At 46.4% G+C, this 23709-nt stretch overlaps 1 protein-coding gene across 1 annotated transcript in view; it reads left to right on the top strand.

Moving 5' to 3' along the window:
• Positions 1-1251: 1251 nt before the first annotated feature.
• The window catches only part of BICDL1 (BICD family like cargo adaptor 1), a gene marked incomplete at both ends in the record, with an annotated part of 43996 nt that continues 21538 nt past the window's right edge, over positions 1252-23709 (top strand). Inside the window, 2 exons of the mRNA XM_080628795.1 lie at positions 1252-1584; positions 4582-4797. Of these exons, the coding sequence (XP_080484921.1) occupies positions 1252-1584; positions 4582-4797 (549 nt within the window). The remainder of the gene's footprint in view (positions 1585-4581; positions 4798-23709) is intronic.

Here is a 23709-nt window from a genome sequence, read left to right as displayed (position 1 = left end):
CTGGCAGGCAGCATGGCGCGAGGTACCGGGTCTCTGCCTGGTCTTTGGACAGCAGGTGCTCACACGACAAAAAGCAGCCCTAGCACTAACTGACGCTGCCAGGAACAGGGCCAAGTATCCACAAGCCCTGCTAGCAGGGCTGTCGGGGGGTACCCCACAACAGGCTCAGTCCCAGTGGCAGATGGCCAGAGGGAACTTTGCATTCCCACAATTCATGCTCTAACCGTTATGAATAATCAGCAGCTCTCCAGGGCCCTGGGTCTGAAGCGTGGCAGGAGCCAGCCCGCCTAGAAAAATGCATCAGCCATCAGCTGTTCCAGCCAAAACCATCCTTGGATTGATGTGTTGGGGCAATTGCACACACATTAACGTGGTCTAAGTGGATCTTCTGTAGGAGGAAGGAAAGCAAGCCCCACGGAAACACGGTCTAAAGAGAGAAGCTGTAAAAGTCATCATTTATTTCTGCAGAATTCACAAGTCAAAAGAATAGGTTTCCTTAAAAATGCTTTTGTTCAATGACTGCTAAAGCCTTGCTTGAAATTGAGGACATGTCACAATACATAGCTTTACCCTGCCTTACTCTGCCTCAGCTTCCCTCCTGTGCCCAAAACTAAAGTGATGCCTGGATCTAAGGAGGGAAAAAGTCAACACCACCAAACCTGAAAAACCACCAGGTCCTGTCCCCTGTAGAGTCTCCTCTCAAAGAGAAGAGTGCTATGCGCAGAACTACAGCTCCCAACGTTCCCTAAGGCTGCTTTTAAGGCAAATTTTACCCGGCAACATCCTAAACAATCTGAAATTGCACGTAAACCCCGGTGGTTGTTGGAAGCTGTAGTCAGCTCTCCAGGGGAGAACTACTGAGCAGAAAGATCCTGAGAGCTGCCCAGAAGAGCCGGGCAAGAGATGTGGAAGAGCAGGTAGCAAGGAGGAGAAAAGCGCCGTGCTCCCTCGGGCTCCATCCTGTTCAGGACACCCCGATGTTCTGGGGGGACTTTTGACCTGCAGCAGCAAGAAGGGCACCGCTGGCAGCGGGCGGCTCCAGCAGGCGCGGCGGGCTCCGTGCCCCGCACGAAGCTCACCCTCACCCGGGCGAGCCGTGCGCTCCATGAGCGCGCTGCGCGGGCGCTGCCGCCGGCGGAGCCCGGCGCCGGGGGGCGGGGGCCGGGGGCGGCGGCGCTCCCCGCCCAGCAGCCGCAGCCGCGGGCCGGGCGCGGGGGGCGCAGCGGAGCGGCGGCGGCGGCGCGCAGGGCCATGTCGGCGCCGTGCCTGCGCCTGCCCGCCGCCGGGTCAGCACCGGCGGAGGCGGACAGCGCCGGCGGCATGGAGCCGCCCGCCGCCGCCGCCGGGGCCGCCACCCTGGAGCTGGCCCTGGAGGAGGAGCTGGCGCTGCTGGCCGCCGCCGGGGAGCCGCCGGAGCCGCCGCCCGCCGCCGCTGCCCGCGACCCCGAGCTGCTCTCGCTGATCCGGCAGAAGGAGAAGGACCTGGTGCTGGCGGCGCGGCTGGGCAAAGCGCTGCTGGAGCGCAACCAGGACATGAGCCGCCAGTACGAGAGGATGCACAAGGAGCTCACCGACAAGCTGGAGGTGAGGCCCCGCCGCCGTCCCTTCCTCCCCCGGCCCGCAGCGCTCTGCAGGGGCCCCCGCTTCAGGGCCGCGGCCCCCGGGGTCTCCACCCGTGGAGCGCGACCGCTTCTCCAACAAAGCCCGGGGGCGGCAGACAGGCACCGAGCTCCTGTGGCCGTGATGGGGAAGAAAGGGTCTAAGAAAAGCGCCCTTTAAGCCCCGGGGGGGGCAGATCTGATGCTCTCCCCCCCTCCCCGGCTGCGAGCTGGCAGATCGGCCTAGGTACGGGCTGCAGCACTCTGCTTCAAGAGGTGCCTGCGGGTGCTGTTTTGCCCCAGGTACTACCTGGGCGAGGAGACGTGCGCTGTGCTCGGCTCATCTCGTCAAGGAAATGCCTCGGAAGTTAAATTTGCACAGCAAGTACCGGGTTACAGAACGTATGTAACCCTTGTGCTTAAGCTGTTGCAGCTAAGGTATTAGGCATGGCAGGAGATAAGCCCTAATGATACGTCTCTGTTAGCTGGCTGCTCTGAAAAATACCTACATGTATCTAGATTGAGCTGTTTGCCAGGAACTCAGTGGATTGAGCTATTTATTGATTTCTGAGGATAAAATAGAGCTATTACAAAGAAAAAGACTTGAGCAGGCAGCCTTCTTTGGAACAACTCTCTTGCACAACGATGTAAGAGAGCCACTATTACCCCCACTCTTTTTCCCAGAGATACTCTTGAAAATGTCTTCTAGAGAGCAGTTCTGTGTAAAAATCAATGAACAGCTGGTGGATGGAGAGATACTCAGCAAGAAACTCCCCTATTGAGGACAGCAGTCTGCCCTATCATCACTACATGCAAAGAAACCCTTTCCAGCTCTCCAGCTGGGGTGAGGGCAGGTGAGTGGAGAGGCTGCTGGGAGAGGAAGAGGCAGGAGGAATCATTCAGCACATCTGGGCTGGTTTAGCCTCCCTCTGTGCCCCACTGCCCTGTTCTGGTTTCTCCATCACAAGAGAATAAACTTGATATTCTTCCTCTCCCTCCTAACTCCAACCTTTGTGATGGCCCTTTAGCAGAGCTATATCTAGTGCAGATTTGCAGTAAAGGACTAAAGTGATTTTTAGATGATTGACAAGTCTTATCGGTGGCTTCTAAATCACATTTGAGTATGTCTGGGGAAGTTGGCTCTAGTGCTGCTCCTCAGCAGGCTGAAGTTTCATCTTCCATTTAGAGAAGGCCCTGGATCTTTCTAAACGTTGCCTAGCAGTGAAGGAGGCAGAGCTGTAAGAGACAGCACTTCCAGTGCGCCGCTGAAAGTGAAATTGTGGCTGCTCCAGCCACACTAAGGCTACAGACAATGCTTGTCATGAGCCTGGTGCTGGGAACTGGTGCCTACTTACTACATTAGCAATATTTATAGTACTCAGTGCTGTGGTTTGCAAGGGATGCTCTTTTAGTGTCTGAAACATGGGTAAATACTTTTGCTTTGGGCCACTGTTTTTATCAACCTTCCCTTGCAATTGAGGGTTTTCTAGAAAGTCCTGAATTTGCAGAAGGATTTGGAATGACACAAGCAGGGTGCTGCTACACTGGGCTGGAAGGAGCACAGGAAAGGAACTGGAGATAAGGTCAAGAAAGAGAATACACAGCACCTTTTGCAGAGCAGAAGAGGTGGAAGATTGATAATGCAGGCCAGAGGGCTGCTGGAGAACTGGAGGGCTTTGACATTCAGACCTGCACAGGAAGGTGGCAGACCCTGCAAGGGAGGCTGTGTGTCATCAGCAGTAGGCACCCAAGGGAAACATCCCCCTCACAGCCTGTGGTTCTAACAAGCAATAAAAAGCCATTTCACATGAAAGCACTGCAATATTCTTTCCCTCCTAGCAGATTTATTCCCCCCTCCCATCATAAGTCCCATGGGGATTGCTCACTGGGAAATGATACCCTGGGAAAAATGGGCAAGTGCTGCCAGTACTGGGCCAGTGCTTTCTGTTCTTTGCTAGGACACGTTCCTAAAAGGCTAGTGAATCCAATAGAGAGTCATTCTAGGGGACAGAAGACAACCAGCAAGAGAAGGCTATTGCTTTCAGGTTTCCCTGTGAATCTTGGGACATGCCCATGTCCCCAATCTGTGACTGTTCTGCAAGTATGCACATGGCTTCAGTCACCAGGGGAAATTCAAGCTCAGAGTTTCAGAGCAGGGATTCTTACAAACAAGCCCAACATAAGTCTGTTTTGACCTGATTTTGCAGCTCTGTTTCAGTCAAGCCCTCATTTAACTGAGCCTTTAAAACATGAAGAAGTTCCACCAAATTCAGTGTCCCTCATTTTCCAGCCAGTCCTAAGCAGAGTCTCCAGAACTGAGAGTGGTTTCTAAGAAACCTGCAGTCCAGAACATGCATGTACATAATGTCTATAGCAACTACTACACTGCTTCCCCTGCCATTCCAGAGCAGACTCCATCAAACAATAGAGTTACTGTGCACCATCAAACTCTCAGACAACTAATTAGGTCAGGAATAGAAGGAGCAAATGGATAGATGATTCAACTGTTGTTCATAAGACCCATATGACAAGAGAGATGCCTCATCTACATTCCTCATCAGCAGTAAGGATACAGCTTGTGTATCCTTTTGACTATAAAGGCATTTTTGAAGAGAATTATGCCACTTGCCACACTGAAATATCCTTTGGAGTTAAGCTAGGTTCTGCTAAATCAATTGGCTTGCCTGACCTCTATATTCCACCCATTGACATGCAGCCTGCTTTACTCTTCTGGCAGTTGTTTCAGTAAAAATTCAATGTGCTGATCTCCAGTGGCCAAGGACAGGCCAATTGCTGGGAATGGAAAACAAGTTCTGTGCCAGTGACCTGCCCCACCATGGGACTGCCACCTCCATGGCATTGTCATGCTCTCGTATCATTCTCTTTCCTGCACAAAACATTTCATCACTAAGCATAGAGGAGGAAAAAGAGGCAGTGTTCACTTTTTTCTTCCCTTCCTAACCTCTTCTCCCCCTTTATCTAGCACCTGGAACAAGAGAAACATGAACTGAGGAGGCGATTTGAGAACAGAGAAGGAGAATGGGAAGGAAGGGTGTCTGAACTGGAAAGCGATGTGAAACAGCTGCAGGATGAGCTGGAGAGGCAGCAGGTTCACCTGCGGGAAGCTGACCGCGAGAAGACACGGGCTGTCCAGGAACTCTCCGAACAGAACCAAAGACTCCTGGACCAGCTCAGCAGGGTGAGTCGCTGCGGCATGGCACGGCACGGGCAGGCATTCAGCCACCTGGGGCACAGGAAAGGCTCCCTGTCCTGCTATAAACAACCTTGCAGGCAAATGAGAAGAAAAGATTCCTCTTTAAGGGAAAAAAAGGGTTCTGCATCCTGTCAGATGTCCCTATAAAACATTCTGCCTTTAAAGTAAATTTTACACCTTTAAGGAGTGCTGCATGTCATTGGCAAGAGTTATGTTTCTGGGTCGAGTGGTCATCTACTGCATAAATGTCTCAACTGGTTTTGTATCTCAAACCAATTTACAAAATCTGTTTCTACTTTAGAAACAAACAGGCTGAACAAATGTAGCACGCTAGAAAAAGGCTGGTCGGTGACAGCAAGGTGAAAGGGGTTTGCTAGCCTCCCTTTTCTGACATACATTGGCTATAATGTTGTAGAATGGAACATGCCATGTCATTCCCTGATGGTGTGTCCCTGCAGATGACTTTGCCATGGTTAGATGTGTGAGAACCTGCTGGAATTCCTCAGAATGGCACATTCCAGCAAAGAGCTTACTTAACTTGCCTCTGAATGAAAGAGGATTTATAATGAGACCATTACAAATCAGCCAGATTGACTGAATACTTCCAGCATGGGTTGTGACTTCAAAAGACTTAACAGTTTCTGCCTCCTCCCCCACAATTTTACCTGTCTTCTGGAATTAAACCCTTGGCTTTCCCTCCCCACTGGACAGTTACTATAAACCGTAATTTTAATGTTTAAGAACACATTCCAACAGATTAATTTCTTCTGACTAATTGCTTATCCCCAGAAGAGCACAGAACAAAAGCATACACCACAGGCTCATGCTGAAGAGGCCCATCTAATGTTATAAGAGCATATTTCAGGCTAGATTCGGTCAGAGGTGAGGCTCTGGGCCTGACACAGGGATTGCCTAAGGGCAGGTCAAAACCTCAATCACAACACTAGGACCAGAAGACTCTGAGAGGGGCCAAGTGTAGAGGTCTGGGTATTCAATCTGGATATGCAGTTTTCCCATGCCTCTGGAGGTGGGAAGAGCAGGTCTTGGGTATAACACTCTACACTGGCACTTGAGGAAATCATTCCTCATTCTGCTATAGATTTTCTTGTCAAGTACTAAACAAGCCACTTAGTCTGCAGATTTGTTTTTTACCTGGGTTAAAACAAAAAACACCACCCCCTAAAAAACCAACCCCCAACAATGTCCTTAACTCAGGAACATTGCTAAGTCTATTCTTGTTTTTAAAGCAGTATCTCCCAGGTGTAGAGATGAGCTAGTGAAGGTCTTTCACCTCTTCTCTAGACAGAGCATGTTTCACATGCAACATGGATGAGAGAGTCCACCAAGCCCTTGCAGAGCTCCTGTGGTGTGTCAGGTGTCCTATCCAGGGCTAAGAACATGTCTCCCACCAGATTTGGTGACCCTCAGTAACTTGCTGTGTATACATGATTTCCATCACCGGGTGGGAAATACAAGATTTGTCATGGTTCCCGCATGAGCACAAAAAGAAAGATCAGTCTCGAAGATAAGAAAGGAAAACCAGACAGATTGCTTTGGGCTTTAAGCTGCATGGATTATCCTTACATGACACCTGTGCTACAGGAGCCTCTCACAGCCTAGATGCTCAGACAGCTGCTCAGCTAAGCTTTGTGCAAAAGAAACACTCAGTTAGGCCTACCAGCGTGCAATGTCCAAGCATGGGGTTTCTTCCTTTAACCCCCTATTACTACCAAAAAGAGTCTTCATCACCCACTTCAGAGCTGCCATACCTGGGAAAGACCTGAATCTTGGTGCTGCCCTCCCTGCCCCAGCCCAGCCCTGCTCCCAGCTTGGAGAGAGGCCTGTTGTTCTCCAACAAGGTGCATACACTTCTGGAAGCACAACTCAGTGCTCATTGAGCACATCACCTAGCAAAACTTGCTAGTAATTCAAATATAGCAATGGATCCAGCAAGGATGTAAACAGTCTTCCTAGAGTCAGGAGAATTTGGAGCAAAGTGAAACAGAGTTGGGAACAGTCTGTTATCATTCAACCAGAGCTTTAGTTGAGGCTTTTTAAAATCTCAGCATCATCTTAGCACTTGTTTACTGGCTGCTCAGTATTCCACATTTGCTGCTCCAGAGTGCAATCATAGTCTTATTTGTGTGGTCTCTCATTCTGAAGAAGTTATGCATGTAAAACCTGAGGCAGCTTAAACCCTGCACCCACATAGTTCTGGCTCCTGTTACTACTTAGGCTTTTGGTACATGAAAAGGACAAGCACAGCTGCATGGATGTGCTTGCCTACAGTCATATTGCCATAGGCTGGAGTCTTGCTAGGGATTGTGAACTGAGCACTGGGAGAGAAAAAACCCTGCAAAAGAAGTGCTGTTACAGCTTCTGTGAAGTTTGTGTTGCTGGTGTTCTCCTTGAGTTCCTGGCTCTGTATTTTCCACCTGCATTTTGTGTCTCAGTGGGTTGTTTGGGACGAAAGTGTTATGAGAAGTCTGGAATAAGACAATGAAAGCCTTATTCAGAGCCTCAACTCCGCTCCATCTGACACTGTGTACCTTGCTTCACTCAGGACAGGAAGACAGGTTTCTCTCTGGTAAGTCATTCTACACTAGTAGGTACTAGCTCTTTAAACTGGAATTTCTAGTTTTTAGCAATTAACACCTTGTGGCCCAGTTTCACAACACTTGAGCATCTCTTCTGGGGAAGGTATTCCTGTGGCACTAGGCTTCGTATGTCAAATGACAGTCTCAGCCTCATGAGCTACCAGCCTGCGCAGTCCAGCTTGCTTCTTCTGAGGCTTCAGCTCTTTTACCTCAAAGCAGGACTCCATCCTCCCCCTCCTCCTTTCTGCTGCTGTGACATTCTTTCATCAACTAATTAAGCTTTAGGACAGATTTTAACCCTGCCTTCCCCAGAGATGAAAGGCCAACTCAGGCACATACATTCTCATCTAAACCTGGCACAAATGCTAGCCAACCAAGCACACATTCCCATGCAGCTATACAAGGATAGCAAAGGGCTATCTATATCTATAAAGGTCTGTCTTGCAATTAAAGCACAAGTCTGGAAAAATCCATCCTCAATTCTGGCAAAGACTGATAAGGAAAAAAAGATAAGGGTTTTAAGTGTGTTCGAGTCTCTAAAAACAGGGATAACTGTCTTGCCTCAGAGTTGCCAAGAGGCTGAAATAAGGTCTGTTAAATGATTTGAGGTCTTGAGATTATGATCTAGAACTTTACATACCTAATAATAGTAAGTAGACTTTTTACAAGGGCGTGTAGTGATAGGACAAGGGGGAATGGCTTTAAACTAACAGAGGGTTGATTTAGATTAGATCTTAGGCAGAAGCTCTTCCCTGTGAGGGTGCTGAGGCGCTGGCACAGGGTGCCCAGAGAAGCTGCGGCTGCCCCATCCCTGGCAGTGTTCAAGGCCAGGCTAGTTGGAATTTGGATCAGCATGGACTAGTGGAAGGTGTCCCTTCTAAACCAAACCAGTCTGTTATTCTATGATAAGGAACTTCGCTTCCTCTTGAAATACAGCCTTTGGTGTGGTTTGCTGCTTTTAGAGCAGAGAAAATTGCCCAGGATTATAACAGTATTAAACTATGTGGAAATTAGGTTGGCTGGACTGGGAGCTCATAGTGAAAGACATGATTCAGATGACAAAGATCAAGTTTAAGATCTCCACAGTAACCTTTTTAATTTACTAAGCAATGATTAAAATCCCTTCTGCATGTTGAGTTGATTTCCCTCCCCTGCCTCAGCACAGCAAAGCAGGTAGTAACTCAAAGCAGTGTGTCCACACCAAGCTAAATGCTGATTTTACCTAGAACTGCAGGTACATAGCACTCACTGTAAATTCTTAAGACAGAGTCAAAGTACAGTTTTGCCAAGGCTCAGGAATTCTGTTCTTTTTCCAGCTCCTTCAGTCTCTCCCACCTGTTTGAGTTACCCTTTTGGAAGAAAATAAACTAATCCTATGCTTTCTGTCCTTTTAAGTTATAAAACCTGGGGGGAGTGGGTATAGGGAAAGGTCTCCTCTTACATGTGCCTAGAGCACCTAACACAGCAAGAGTCGTGTCCCCACCTTTGGGCTTCTAAGAGCTATTGATGCAAGTAACAACAACAAACAGGCCTCTTCCTATACCAAGGCAACATATTACTACTTTGTCAGGAAGTGAATGAAAAAAGACTTTCACACTGTCTCCAAGTGGCTTCACCAGATGGCTTTCCCACACATTTCCTGCTCTCAAGCTCTGGGCTCCTGTAGCTGTTTGCTGCATGTAGCTTGGGCAAGGGTGTATCCTTCCCAGTTCAGTTGGGCTTCTTTTATGGTATTGAGCACATAAGGAAGTGATTTCACAATGTGAAGCTCAGGTAGCTTTTGCAATGAAAACCTGTTTTCAGTGGCAGGAGGAAGGGTGACACTTTGCCCTGCTGAAATGGCTCTTTGTGTTTAGAGGAGTGCTTGGCTGCCACAGCATCCCTCAGAGGGGCCCTCAATCACCAAGTTCTTATATTCACTCAGCATCTAGTGCCAACATCGTGCTACAAAGAATGAGGTGTTTCAGTCAATCCCTCTGGTGCAGCAAGAAAATGATCAGCCAAGCCCACAAGTCTCCAAAGGAGGTTTTATTTGCCACAGAATCTTCCTTTCAGGATTATTTCAATTGAAGGAGTTTTGTTTCTAATGTCACACGTTGTAACATGCAATGTAGCTTCAGAAGACTGGCAGGCACTGCCTCTGACTGGAGAAAACCGTGGTTTTGAGAATGAGCTGACCATATTGTACACTCCTTTCCAAATCACTTTTACTTTAAATACATCATCTTGTGGTCAGCCGTGCACAAGAGAGGCAGCTCTGTTGTTAGTTATTGATTTGAGGAGGTTTTTGTGAATGGTTGGTTGTTGGGTTTGTCAGCATAGGAACAATGTTAGCTTTAAGAAATCCAGACTAATCATTGGAAAAAGCTACTGGAACAAGCGTGCTGGGCAAGATTCAGTGATTTTGCCATACTGGAGATCTGTGGCCACTACACTATGAGCTAGTTTGTCTTTAATTCCTTATTTTATCTGTACAGATGCTTAATACAAGCCTCCTTATGTTTCTTGTTTATTGTCTCCAATATTCCAGCAGGAAAACTCCATTGGGAAGCTCCATGCTTAGCACAGAGGCATGTCAGTCAGGCTGAATTTAAGTACTGCTTCAGGAGGTTTATTTTTAAATGGAAGAGGATCCCAAGTGGATCGAAGCTCAGGAAGAGTTGCTTTGACTTGCCCCACATTTCAAGGTGCAGATCAGTCACTACACTGAATTCTTTGGCATAAAAAACCTCTAGTTTTTGCTATGGCTCAGTGTTTACTGGACCTGTTCAGTAAGGAGTAGCTTACTGAAAGGAATGCCATACTGAGTTACTCAGTAGTGCATGGAGTCCTGCATAGCAAATCCTGATCTGCATCACCTCTGAGCTGTGTAATTTCAATAGAGGCAAGAGATGGCACAAGAAAAGGCAGCATTCCCTTCCTGTTGTAGGGGCTGAAGCACTTGCTTCTCATGGCAGCTTTAGGTAGGGCTGCTCACTCCTTGGGGGTAGGTAAGCCTTTCCAGCATTGCTTTGTTCCTGGCATAAAGCACACTTACTTTACACATGGTGAGATGAGAGGAAATCAAATACCAGCACAAGACAGAGCCAAACACTGAAGCCAGGAAACCTCTCATTAACCACATGAAGCACCCTCCAGCTCCCTACCACTCTGGAGCATCAGCAGATGCCAGCACCAGGTAACCAGATCCCTGATCACTCAGTGAATACTGATGAGTGCATATGCAAAAAAAGCTCCTTCTCACCAGCTATTTCTCCCCGAGCATTTGTTAGTAATTCAGCTTCATACCACCTCAGGACTGGAGTGCTGAGATTTCCTATGCTAAAGCTGTAAATATAGGACGTGACTGCAGCTGCATGTTCTCGTCTGCAAAGTCCTTCAATGAGATGATTCAGTGCCCGGGAAGGTAATGAAGAAACATCTTGAGGTCACTGCTGAGTAGCACTCACTCGCCATCCATGTGGGGGAAGGGAGACAGGCAGGAAAAAGGGCTCAACCCTCAGCTGAGAGTCTTGCCAAGCCTGCAGCACCTATTAACTCCATTTTAGGATACTTTAAAAAAGCTCCAGGAGCCAAATGGAACAGGGCCATACAGATATCAAGGCATAAATGCAGCAAACACCAAAGAGCAATTTCAGCAAAGATGTGGGGAGGCACCTATAGAGCTTGCCCAAAGATTTTGCACCCACCCATTTCGGGCAAGACCTTTTTTTATCCTTTGGTTTAAGTACTGGTGAACACTGAGGGAAAGAGCAGATCATAGAATAGTTGTACATGGAATGAAACAGAAGCACGCACTGCTACTGAACATTAGCAAAGCCCTCCGTGGGAAAAAGGATAAAAATTACTATTAAGGTAAAAAGAACATCAATAACTCTGTTGCTGTTGAGGCAGTGGAACTACACAAACCCCTGCTCGCAGGCAGAAGGGCAGCACCCATGGGCAGTGCAGCAGGTACCCCACCTTCCCCAGGGTCCCCGCACCCGTCGCTAGGTGATAGCAGCCGCGGTCCCAGCCGCTGATGTTGCTGTGGCAACCGCGTGTGATTCCTCTGCTCGCAGTGCCACGGCAGTCAGCGGACGCGCTGGTGACGTCCGCGGCAGGCGCGTTGCAGAGGCCCGGCTGCCGCCCTCATGAGCTCTGCTCGCTGCCAGCCTGTGTCAGCCCCGCACCTCCGTTTCCTGCCCTGCTCGTGCAAGCTCTCCCCCCGAAATGACCATGGGAATGCCCAGGGCAGCCCCTTGTCCGTGCCACCCACAGCGAGCTTCTGAGCCTGCCGGGGGGGAAAGGGGTTTGTTTCCTCGGGAAAGAGAGCCTCCTGCAAGCAGGTCAGGCAGCCCACACAGCGGTGACTCTGCCAAGGCCTGGCACGAGGCATCTCCCCTTGAGCCCAGCACAGCAGACGTGGTTATGCGCAGGAGCCGCTCAGCCCCCGCACAGTGTGCGGCTCATCTCGCGTCCTCGGAGGCTTGTGGTGCCTGGATGCAGCAGCAGAGACTGGCCCTGTGAGACATCCCCAGAGCCCAGACCTCCTGCCCCCTAAACCGTGGGCAGCATTATCAGCAGTGTATGAGTGTCCAGAGCACGATCTAGGGACAAACACATGTACGCATAAACACCTGGTAGTCAGGCATACACTGCTCTTCCCTGCACCTCAGCTGAGCCCAGCTCACAGCCCAGCTTTCACCTCTAGCATGTGGTTCTGGAAGATAATTCCAAAGCTTCTGCAAGGTTTCTGCCTCGGGACATCAGAACCAACAAGCCACGAACATCTGAAAGCAGGAATCCAACAGGAAAATGAACTTGAACTTGTTCTGGGGTGAGGAGATAAAAATCCAAATGAGTCCCTTCCCTTTAGCACTCCACTAAAGATTTCAAGTGGCTATTCTGTGTAGGTCCAGGTCTTATAGGAACTGTTCCATTATGCAGAGGCTCAGAGGTAGGAGCACATGGGCAGAAGATATCTTTTCAAAGTATTTCTGCTTATTCACACTTCCTGTAAACACTTCCTCCAGGATATTTCAGAAAGTAGGACACAGAAGGTGTTTGCATCCAGCCAGTGCATTGCGAGCAAGAACCAGAGCTAAACATGATTGAAGGCTCTGCAAATATCTACCTAAGAAAATCTCAATTAAAAGCATTAGATCTTTAAAGAGCCATTCTGGGTTATAAAATTTGCACATCTTGTAATGAAACTCTTTAAATTATTTTTGTTTCCAAGTAGGATTTGCTTTTTCTAAATGCGATTTAGTAGACAATAGCTCAAGAGGGAGGTTTCTGCTACACTGAGTTTTCTTTTTGCCAGCTGTATTAGGTGCTTTCATTGCCCATCACATCAGAGAGGCCCCTTGCAGAACAGCCTAGAACTTAACATTTTGTTTAGAATGTCATTTAGCAAAACACAGTTCCTTTTGAGCACAGATACAGGGTTAGCAAGACTCCTTCCTTCATGGATAGGATCCCTAGCAGTGTCTGGGGGGGGGGGACTGCCAAGATGAGAAGTGTTGGGAACATTTCCATTGTTGTTCTCACCATCTCCCTAACTATTCTTCCCTGGAAGGTTCTAATGTTGAAGCATGTAAAGAACACTTTTCAAAGGAAGAAATATTTTAATAGTTTCAGCTGGGTTATGATTCTACCAAGAGTAGCACAGTAATGCAGATGTGTAATTTATGTAGAGCTATCACAGAACAGTTACAAGACCTGGGGATGAGTACCTAAAGCATCATCACTTGAATTTTCCCTTTAAATACTATTTATTAGTTCCTCTGTGCAGTTAATCTGACAAAAAAACCATCTATGGTGCTTTGTCTTCATTGCTTCCCCCTTCCCTTTTGTCCCTCATCTCTCTCAACTTCCAGATACATCCCCAAAAGCAGTTGAAGCGTAAGTTATCATCAAACTCAGGCTTGTAGTTGTCTCTGCAGTTTTGTTCCTTAAGCTGACTGAGACCATGTTTTCTCTCAGTTCCTTTAGGGTTAGCTTGGCTCCACTTCCAGTATGCCAAGAGGGGGAAGTTTAGCCTTGTGATTCCCTTCTTCTCTACATCCTTAGAGGTCTGTTCTTGAATCCACTTCCAGACTTGGCCCGGTTCTGTATAACAGAGGTACTCTTAGAAAGCTATTCCATTTGACCACTATTTAGCATAAGCTGTTCATGTTTATTTGTTGAACAAAGCACCATTGTATTTGGTTGCCTACAATCTCAGATCAAGGAAAAACCAAAATCTTCTGCAACTCAAGTATAGAAAAGCAGATTTGTTGCTCACACCAGGGCCATGAGAGAGGTACAAACCTTAAGACTTGCTAGAGGGAAGAGTCTGTACTTAGAGAAGAGGGTCCACGGTCCCAGTACCTTTATGCATGTGAAGTGTTTCAGGACCAAGCAAACACCCACAAGTTTTAACAGAAGGCGACCTTTTGGAGATGTACTTAAAGACTTCTTTGATTCTTTACTTGGTTAGCAAGTTTTATGTCGATTTTATTGCAACCCCAGAACACTAAGGCTCTGAGAGACTCGGCAATAATTGTCAGTGTAAGCTGACGAACAAGACCCTAGTAAAGGAAAAATCATCTCTCCACTTAGGTTTGAGCACAGGAGTTGGAGCTTTCCTCTTGATCTGACAGAACGGAGATGAATTGGGTTGGGTTTGTGTTTGGTTTTTTTTGAAGCATGGATTAGGAATTTAGTGAGCTGTGTCCCCTACTGAAAGTGTACCCTAAGATAATAGTCTTTTTACTCTATTATAGAGTTCAAGCTTTATTCTCCATAACCCTTACATAAAGGGCAATGTGTATAAATTGGACTTAGACTGGACATGAAGAAAAACATCCTAGCTATAAGCTTAGATGAATAGGAGAACAGATGGCCCAGAGATTCTACAAGGTCTCCATCAAAGAAGGCTTTTGGGAAGCAGCCAAGTAGTCACCAGTCAGGCAGGACTGGCCAGTTTTTGCGTTGGCATGAGAAGAAAAAGGCAAATTTAAGTCTGAAAGAGGCCTTCTGAGGTTTCTCTTTTATGCAGGCAAAAATTCCAGTAACATCAGGTCAAGTCTTCTTGCTATTTATGAATATTCAAGGGAAGAGGCAGAGAAGCTTGCAGGAAAACTCACAAGGAAGAAGTCATCTCTAAGGCTTTGGAACAGACTTGCATTTTCACCCTATATGAGCATAAAGTAACTGGAGGATAAAAACAAATGTAAACAGGGAACTATTCAGAGGTAGGTTCCAACTTTTGCTTGAACATGAGCTCTTGAACAGTCAGATATTGGGGGGAAATCACAGTTTCCAGCAGATTTATGTTTAGATGAAGACAAATGAGAAAGCCTGAAATGAATGTGTTTGTTCAAAAGGGATTGTTTGTAGAAGTTAGCAGTGTGATACTTGTCCAGGTAACACCTATTGATTGCCTATGAAGTTGTGTGGGGATTTGCTAACTCCAATGATATTTTTAGGTTTTGCCTGTATCCCCAATTTATTTCCCCAGGCTTTACTGGATGTTGTATTTCACTTTGTGCACAAAATTCTTCCTAAATGTGCCTCTTACTCTTTACTTCCCTCTCCACCTCAGCACAAGAGACCAGGCAACTTAGCAAAGACTAGTAAATATGTAAAGCTTTAAGAGCCCAAGGCAAATGCTTATGAAATTGAGGATTTCACTAATAACTACCTCTTCCTGGGGCCAGTCTGTGCCTGAAGCACTGGAGCAATGGGCACAGGCCCTTACCCTGCAGAGCAGGAGGGGTATCCCAGTCTTGGGCTGCTTTATCAACCTCTACTGCAAGAAATCACTGCTCCCAGGTCTGATGAGCTACCCCATATTCATTTCAGTCAAGGCAAGGTCTAAAAAGCCACAGTTCAACCTGCTCAAGCTCATCTGGCTTATTTTCATGGTATGGAGGAATAAGCTCCACCTAGATGGAGAGGTGGAAAAGGATAATACACACCTGAAAACAGCATTTCAGATTTTTTTCTGCCAGATGCAATTGCATATTTCTTATCTTTAAAAGCAACAGTGAACACAGGCACCTCAAGATCTCCCTGCCTTCACATGAAGCCCATGCTGGACGTGGCCCCAAAACAAGCAAATAGAGAATGGTGCCATTAAGAGCAGGACTGGAGGCAGGCAGAACCATTGCTCCCAAGCTGTTATCTTGACTGGCTGGAGCAGACAGGCTAATCACCATTATACTTAGAACCCCTTGAAGGGGAGGCAGGTGCCACTGCAGAAACCTCTACTGAGACTGCAGCCATTAATTTTTACAATCTAAACCAACTACTCAGACCCCACCTGCAGGGGATTAATAGGTTGATTTACTTCATTTAAAGAAGCCTCCTCCATTCCAGGCATTATCCAACCCAGCAGCTTAGAGGTGCTTACTGAGATTAACTCTGGCACCACGAGACACAGCCCATCAGCTACAGGCTGGCTTCTCAGCAGCTTCTTCCTTTCAAGGAAGTCATTTACATCAGGCTTCCAAAATTTGGGAAATTCCTTCCGTCTTCCCATCCCTCATAATCCTCCATCAAAGACAGTGTCACAGACTAAGAAGGTCAAGCTGTGGGAGGCGGAAGGATACAGGCAGCCTTTCTCCCTTCATTACAGGTCACTACCTCAAGACAGGAAGGGAAGATTTTCCCAGTTTAGGCCAGTTCTAGACCAGATAGCTTTAGTGCTCCTGGTCCCAGACATGGGCCTCCTCCATCAGTCTCTGGCCCTTTTCATGGCCAGAGAGCACACTGCCAAGAAAAGGTTTTTTGCTACATGAAACACATGATGCAGAAGTTTTTCCAAGCATGAACTTTTTCAAATGAAGATATTAGCTCTCCTGCTTCCTTTAATCTCCCTAAGCAGAGCTATAAGCCAGCTCAGGTCAAGGAAAATGGTTTAATTGACCAAAATGCCCCTTCAGATGCACATACCAAGCAGTCCATGATGTTAACCCTTCCCAGAGCTGAGTGAATGCAAGGTAAGCACCCAGAGCCAGCTGGCCATGGTGCAACTGGGTTCACCCTGGGGACAAGGGTGGAGGAAAGAGCTGGTTATGCTAGAAAGCCATTGCTAAAGAGCATACACATCTGTGCCTCTATGTGCATATGCATCCCCTCCACTCTTCCTTCCCCTCACGTCACTTGGTGTACAAGACATTAGTACAAGACACCTGCTGGTATTTCAAGCACATGGAGAGGACAGTTCTCATTAAGCCTGTGTCAGCACCACAAACTGAAATGGCTTGTTTGTACTTGTACAGTCTGCTGATGGCACAGAGCACAGGCGGATGGGCAGCCATCTCACAGCACTGCAAAAGCCTGGTCTGCCCCTTTGCACAACAGTGGGTGAGGCCACTGCAGGATGAATTGGAAATATCAAGGCCAAGCTGCTGCTGCTTTACTATCAGAGGCAAATTTTTTGCTTGCTTCCCAGTCTCCCATATTCACCACAGAAGAGGCAGTACTTCAAAGGCACTCAAATAATCACTTTTTGGTGCATTCCACCAGCATCGTTAGGCAAATGTCCATAAATACCCTTCTTGCATATCTTGTCTCAGTGAGATTATCCTTGTCTCCTTGGCAACTGTCAGATGATGTATAGTGCTAGCAGGGATTAGCCCCAGTGAGCCTTATAACCCTTGAGTAAATTCCTGCTCTATGAAGAGACCTGGCCAAACGCTTTCCTGTTAATGTTAAAATGTTGCCATAAACAATGTTAAATCCAAGAACCTTTCAGTAAACCTGAGTGAGGATGGAAACTAATATGGAGCTTTTTATGTGGCAGTGTTTGCCTTGTCCTCCAAATGAGTAAGTTTGAGACATGTGGATATACTTGGCATTTCACAGCTTGACAAGTAAAGCTGTATTTTGAATCGGTACTTAAGAGAAGGCTTGTGCTGAAAACTCGGGCTCTTAATACCTTTATCTCCTTTGTCCCTTGGAGGCAGTGGGGATCACACTGGGAAATTCCAAATCCCTGCAAGAGCTTAACAAACTTATGCTACACTTTAACCTATTAATTTCTGAAAACTAGCCTGGATTCAGGTCAACACTTGAAATCCACATGCAAACTCTGACACTGCTTGTACTGAGACTTACTGCCTCTGAGCAAGCAGCTATGGGCTGCACCCTCATACCCCACTCCTCAAGCAGACATGACCAAAGCATCGAGTTGAGGAGGTACAGCCCCAACAGCACAAGCTTTCTGGAAGTGAGGTGTTTCTCTGCTTCATACCATGTTTGGGCCTGGTGAGAAGGAAGTCGTTTGTCTCTTGGCACCCCATTTGGCCTGTCTGGACACCCACAGCAGGCATTTGCCAAGCATGGCACTAGCATCACACAGATGTGACCTGTCTCCACACAGCAAAAGAGAGTGTGCCAGTGCAGGGAGCTGAGCAGCACTGTACTATGCATGAGTGCTAATGGTTGGAGTATCTAAATGATGATAAACAGCTTGTGGTGCACAAGTGACACTCAAACTACTTGTTCCCTTCTTCAGTCCATTCAAGTCTTTATAATGTCCCAGCTTGGTGAGATCTGCTCTAATTCAACAGGGCAAAAAAACCTGTAATCTTTGAGCAAATGAAGAGAGGCTAAAAGCAGCACCAGCCTTTGCAGCAAAACCAAAACCAGACACTACAGCAGAAATGAAAGTGTTTCTGTAATTAAGCAAATAAATCTCTGGCACAGCACTGTGTCTGTATATGAATTCAATAATGTGCCATGGCTGATATCTATTGGACTAATTAACCAGAGAGATCAGAGAGAAGAGGGGTGGGGAAAAGGTCTCCATAATTGTTCCATGAGGTAGTCACAGAACAGCCAAGCCAAGGGGTAATGGAGAAGCCAGCATAGGCAGGGTAGTGACAGGCAGAAGAAAATCAAGGTCTTGGCACAAGCTGGTTAGCAATGATGCAACATGATTTCTTTGCATGCTCCTGTGGATCTGTCTTCTCCCCAGCCCTCTGCCAACTCTGGAGCGTACCTCATTCCGTGCAGGACAGGAGCAGGAAAAGGGGTCAGTGGTTAAAGACAGGTGATTTTTAGCACAGATAGGATAAAAGTCTTTTTAAGTTACATGCTGATATACAAGCAGAAGTTTTAAGTGACACCATTTTAGACACTCCTGCACACAGCAAACTCAGTAGGTTTAGTATTGCTGCAACAGGCTTGTGCACATAGAGAATTCATCTACAGTAGCAAGAGGAATAAAAACTGCTGGGAAATGAATACCATGATCTTTGCCACTAATCACATTATTCTTGCTACTGGAGGAAGGGAAAGTTGACCATTTATATCCAGCAATGCCAGGGAAGATCCCAGTTTAAAATCCTACTGTAGCAGCATAAGAACTGGAGCAGTAGATCAGCCTATGCTCAAGTGAAGGATAATCCATACGCTCATGTGAGGCAGCCCTCTCTGCTAAAGTGATAAAAAACCACAACGGGAAAGCAATGAAAGTTGCCACAGTTGAAGTATGAGCACACTCAAACAGGGCTTTCACAATGAAGCACCCTCCAACAGCCCAGTCAGAGAGACCTTTGAGGCTGAAGAACAGCTGCTGCCACATCACTTCTATGGAGTTCTACTTGGTGTATGTTAGCTGTTACCTAGTTAGGCCCAGAAAGCACACGCACAAGGTACCTGACACTCCTGACTACTGACATTTGCTTAAAAGCACCAGAGCCCAAACCAGCATTTTTCCCATCCCTATTTCCCCCAAAGGGCACCTCTAGGCCTTTAAATTCTCTGCCCGTCCAAGACAATCACTGAGGGTGAAACACGGAATTCTGGTGAAGAAAGGAAGGATGCTCCCTTTTCTCTGGTCATGACTGCTTTATACAAGGTTTCTACTTCTTTCTAGGCAAAGCCTCAGCCATCAAATTCTCAGCCAACAGGGAAAATGCATCTTTTCTCAGCATCAGACACATAGGACAGGCTGCTAACTCTCACAGCATCTGTCAGTACAGTATTTCCCAGTCTGAGATCTTGTGCAGTGCTTACAGGTCTCCACATCCCAGTGTTGCTATGCAGGCAGCCTCATAGCTTGGTCGCACAGAAACCTGGGCTGCAGATAGCCCACCAGTCCCCACCTCTGCTGGGACCTGCTCCCTGCTGCATGCCCCAGCCCAGGCTCACTGCAAGCTTGCTGCATCTGCATAGAATCATAGAATAGTTAGAGTTGGAAAGGACCTTAAGATCATCAAGTTCCAACTCCCTTGCCATGGGCAGGGACACCTCACACTAAACCATGTCACCCAAAGCTCTGTCCAGCCTGTCCTTGAACACTGCCAGGGATGGAGCATTCACAGCTTCCCTGGGCAACCCATTCCAGTGCACGGAGTCAGTGGTCAGAAAACAACAGCCTTTGTGCCAAAAAACCTACAGCTTGGATGATTTTTATCCCTCTAAGCAGCACCTCGGACTGTGAGGGAAAGGGCTTTCAATTCAGTGGCACCTGACCCATATTTTCAAAAGCTTGGCTATAGGTGCAAGTCTAAGTATAGCTTGTGTGTGCCAAATTTGGTGCCCACTGCCAAGCACAGTCTGTGTCTGCTCTCAGTGAGCTCCAGTTCACATGCAGTTACTCTTACGCAGCTGCTGGAATGTTGTTACAGCAGGTTTTCCTTCTGATAGCTGCTCCGTCAGAAAAATAACTGAATACATGAAGGGTTTGTGCCTGAAGTGACTTCCCCCATACATGAGCATCCATGCTTTACCTTAAGTGATATTCACAGATATGCCAAAGCCTGAAACTTATACAGAGGGGCTCTTTCCAGTCCCTGGTAATGATTCCCCTGTACGTGTACGATTTGGCAGAGCACAGTGTATTTTATACACCGTCCTACAATATGTGCTGCACCCACCCTGTTTTTCAGCTAAGTTTGCTCTCCGCATCTACTTGCTTTATTTTTTCCTATTGCCAAGACAGCTTTCTGTAGGACTTAAAGTACCAAAATGCCAGCGAGTTTGCCAAAAGCTGTTAAATAAATTCATGCAAGAACTTTCTGAAAGCTGGATTGTAGGAGGACAAGGCTCCAAGGAGAGATCCATATTCTCATTTCCAGACCCTCCCATCATCCAGAGGCTCTGGTCATGACAACACCCATGCAGTCACTTCAAGGGAGTGCCTCACATGCCAAGCTGGTACATGCATAAGACAATCTGGCCACTTAATGCTCAACAGCTTCCCAAAAGCTGGGTTACAGGTGGTGTTTGGAAATTTATCTTCAACTTTGAATACACCTGCTGAGGCTTAATTTAGCAGCTCTGGCTCATGCTAGAAGTTACTATTGTATATTTGCCACCATATACTGCTCTTGAGTGCAGACTGCTCTGAAGGCCAAGCCCCTGCCTGGAGGATCTATGAGTTAAGGACCTAATCGCCTTAGTGCTTACATGTGTGGCACTGCACAAAAGGCAAACAAGTACTTCAGTATTCAAGCATCTGCTGCACTGAGTCATAAGCTAAACCTTAGTGGAAACAGAGTAAAGCTGGGCTGAGGGGAGACAAGCATTCGTGTACTTACTACATATGGTAATATACAAAGTGTAGATCTGTATTTGAATATAGCAGATCAGAGTGCTCAGGTGTTATTACTAGCACATTGTAATTATCTTTTGTCAGCAATCACCAAGAGCAAGGTCTGCCTTTTGTTCCAAGTCTGCTCCAAAGACCTTATGCTATAAACAGATCTTTTTATGCTGCCAACAAGGGAGAACAATTCAGGAATAGCTGGAGGCTGCTGAAGAAGTATTGCTAAGTTAAACAGTATCTCTAGAAGCTTTCTGTCTGAAGGTGTCCAGCACAGTTCTGTGGTGTTTAGAATCAGATCAAATATTGCTCACAAAGAAATATTTTTAAGTAAAATGTACCTAACAGCTCCAGAAAAATCCTTCAAGAAAGTAGATTTGGGTCTTTTTATTTAAGTGCTGTGATTGTCACATGCTGCCAGGTGGGGTTTGTGAGTGGTGTGGGGGATTTTCCCACAACTTCGTGATGAACTTGCTCATTTTGATGGCACTCACTTTAAATGTATGACCCTAGTGCACCTATCAGTGATAAAATATATAGTGAAGAGAAAGCTTTGATGGAATAATTTGAAGCTGCAGCTCCCGCCTTGGGCAACATTCACTATAGGGTTTAGGTTTCCCCATGTTCTACAGAAATGAGCCACAAGTTCTAAAGAGAAATAAGCTTTCTGCACAGAACATCTTCTATCTTGCTTCTGTCAAGCCAAACACCAAAAAAAAAGAGACTTCTTAGTTCTTCCTCCTCTGATTTTGAGCCAAATTCACTGAGTCGTGAAAGAAGTGAACAAACATCAGTGCTGTGTATAAGAAACAACCTGATGGAAGTTACTGGAAGTCAGACTTGGCAGGGACTTAAAAGCTAATAAACCATCTCCTGGGTCAGTCTACCATAAAGTTTATGTATACACCTACATTTTAGGATTTCTCTCTTCCTATCTGAAGGCTTACTGAGAAAGAGTAATCTATTTTAAGCCAGTTCCATTAATTTTGCACCATCTCTTTTGGCATCCACTCATTTCAGAAGTATGGGAACAGACACCAGTATTTTTACACAGTCAGACACGTAAGTGCAAGTTTGAGCATTAGGTCTGCATACATTGGAAAGCTTTTGGTTTGTGTATTGCTACTATTAAATCCTAAAAGAGTATATTCTGAGCTAACAGGGTGTATAGATGGAGATTTCAAAAGCAGCCAGGGCTTCTAGCCTGCCAATACATATTAGCTATCCCCAGTAGAAATCAGTTCATTTTCTTTGAAATAAAGGAGATTGAGTGCTGAAAGCCAGAGTAAGAGACTGCAAGCAGCTTAATTATTGTCTCTTGCTTCTAGGCACAGACATTTGAGTCTGAACACCTCCAGGTTTGAAGTCTTAGACTAAAACAACTTCATAAAAAAATAAATTCAAGGATAGAGATTGACTGTCCTGACTTCTGTCTTCCAGGGGAAGACAGCAAAGACTCAGAGCAGGAGGGAGTGTTACATTTCTCTTTGCCACCACCACCATAAGCTTTTGCTTCTTTTTGCAGGAGGTTTTAATGGCCAGGTTAAGTCTTCATGTTTCCAGTTCAGCTATTTCTAACCTAGTCAGGCATTTTGTATTTCATCAGGCTATCACCTGACCCACATTTGGAGCTCACTAGGAATTTACTGGAAGAAATATCCTTCATCCTTTAGCTCAAGTAGAAAAGTCAAACTGAGCTCAAAAACTCTGGATTAAAAACCCACATCAAAGGTAACTTGGACAAAATGCACTATCAAGATAAAATGTGCTTTTTGTCAGGGAAAAATAACTTATTCATGGAAATTAAGCATTAGAAATGCATTAGAAGTTATCTAAGAGAGCAGACCGCTGAACTTACTGATGCAAAACACAGACCATCCAGCTTTCAAAGTGTATGGGTTCTGCTAGGCCAAGGCAAAACTTCAGAAACTGCACTCTCACACATGAGAAGTTGGGGGGGAAGTGGCAACGGGCAACAGACTTTTTAACCTGAAGGTCGCAGACCCCTTGCAACACACTGGACCCACGCTGCACTCCACTGACATTAATGCAGTGGTTCCTCTCGGCTCCACTTAGCACCACCACACTTGATTATTTAAGCCACAAGCCTTTCCAGTTCCATTTACAGATAGGTAACTAAAGTGCAGAGGAATAACTGCTTCATTCAAGGTCATGTGCAGCATCTACACAGAACTAGAAGAGTCTGCTAGTGTTACATTTTATTGCCCTATTCTTTCTCAACAACCAGGAGCCAAATTGCTACTAACAATCCCCATACTCAGCTCCATTCAGAGCCCTTAAGACACCAGCCCTGGGAGCCACTGTGCAAAGCTGTCTCATCTCCCACTCTTCTTCTGCAAGCAGAATTTGCATACAGAGAGCAAGAGCCACTGGGTGCACTACTTAGCATCGCATGTCCTCCAGGCACACTTTGTCCTCTGAGTTATCTCCAGTGCTAATTTATTGCAGCATTCAAAGCAGCAAGCCTCCGGCAGTCCCTCCCACAGGAAGCAGGCTGACTCATTTTTCCATACACTGTATTTTCCTCTCCACAAGAGCCAAATGCTTAGGTCAAGAATAAATCACAAAAAAGGGAGACTCATGCTTGAGCACCTCCTAAAACATGTGCATAACCCACATCCACCTGTGAAGCTATTTCTTTCATTCAAACAATGAACCTGGAGACATTACATCCAGCAACAGTTGCCCCCATATGGCACACAATTGCCTTTTCTTCTGCTCTAAACAGCAGCTCCTAATCCTGTGAAATGATTT

The sequence above is a fragment of the Psittacula echo genome (assembly GCF_963264785.1).
Source record: "Psittacula echo genome assembly, chromosome: 13".
Lineage (NCBI taxonomy): Eukaryota > Metazoa > Chordata > Aves > Psittaciformes > Psittacidae > Psittacula > Psittacula echo.
Note: the sequence above shows the minus strand (reverse complement) of the source record. Positions and strands in the feature narration are given on the sequence as shown.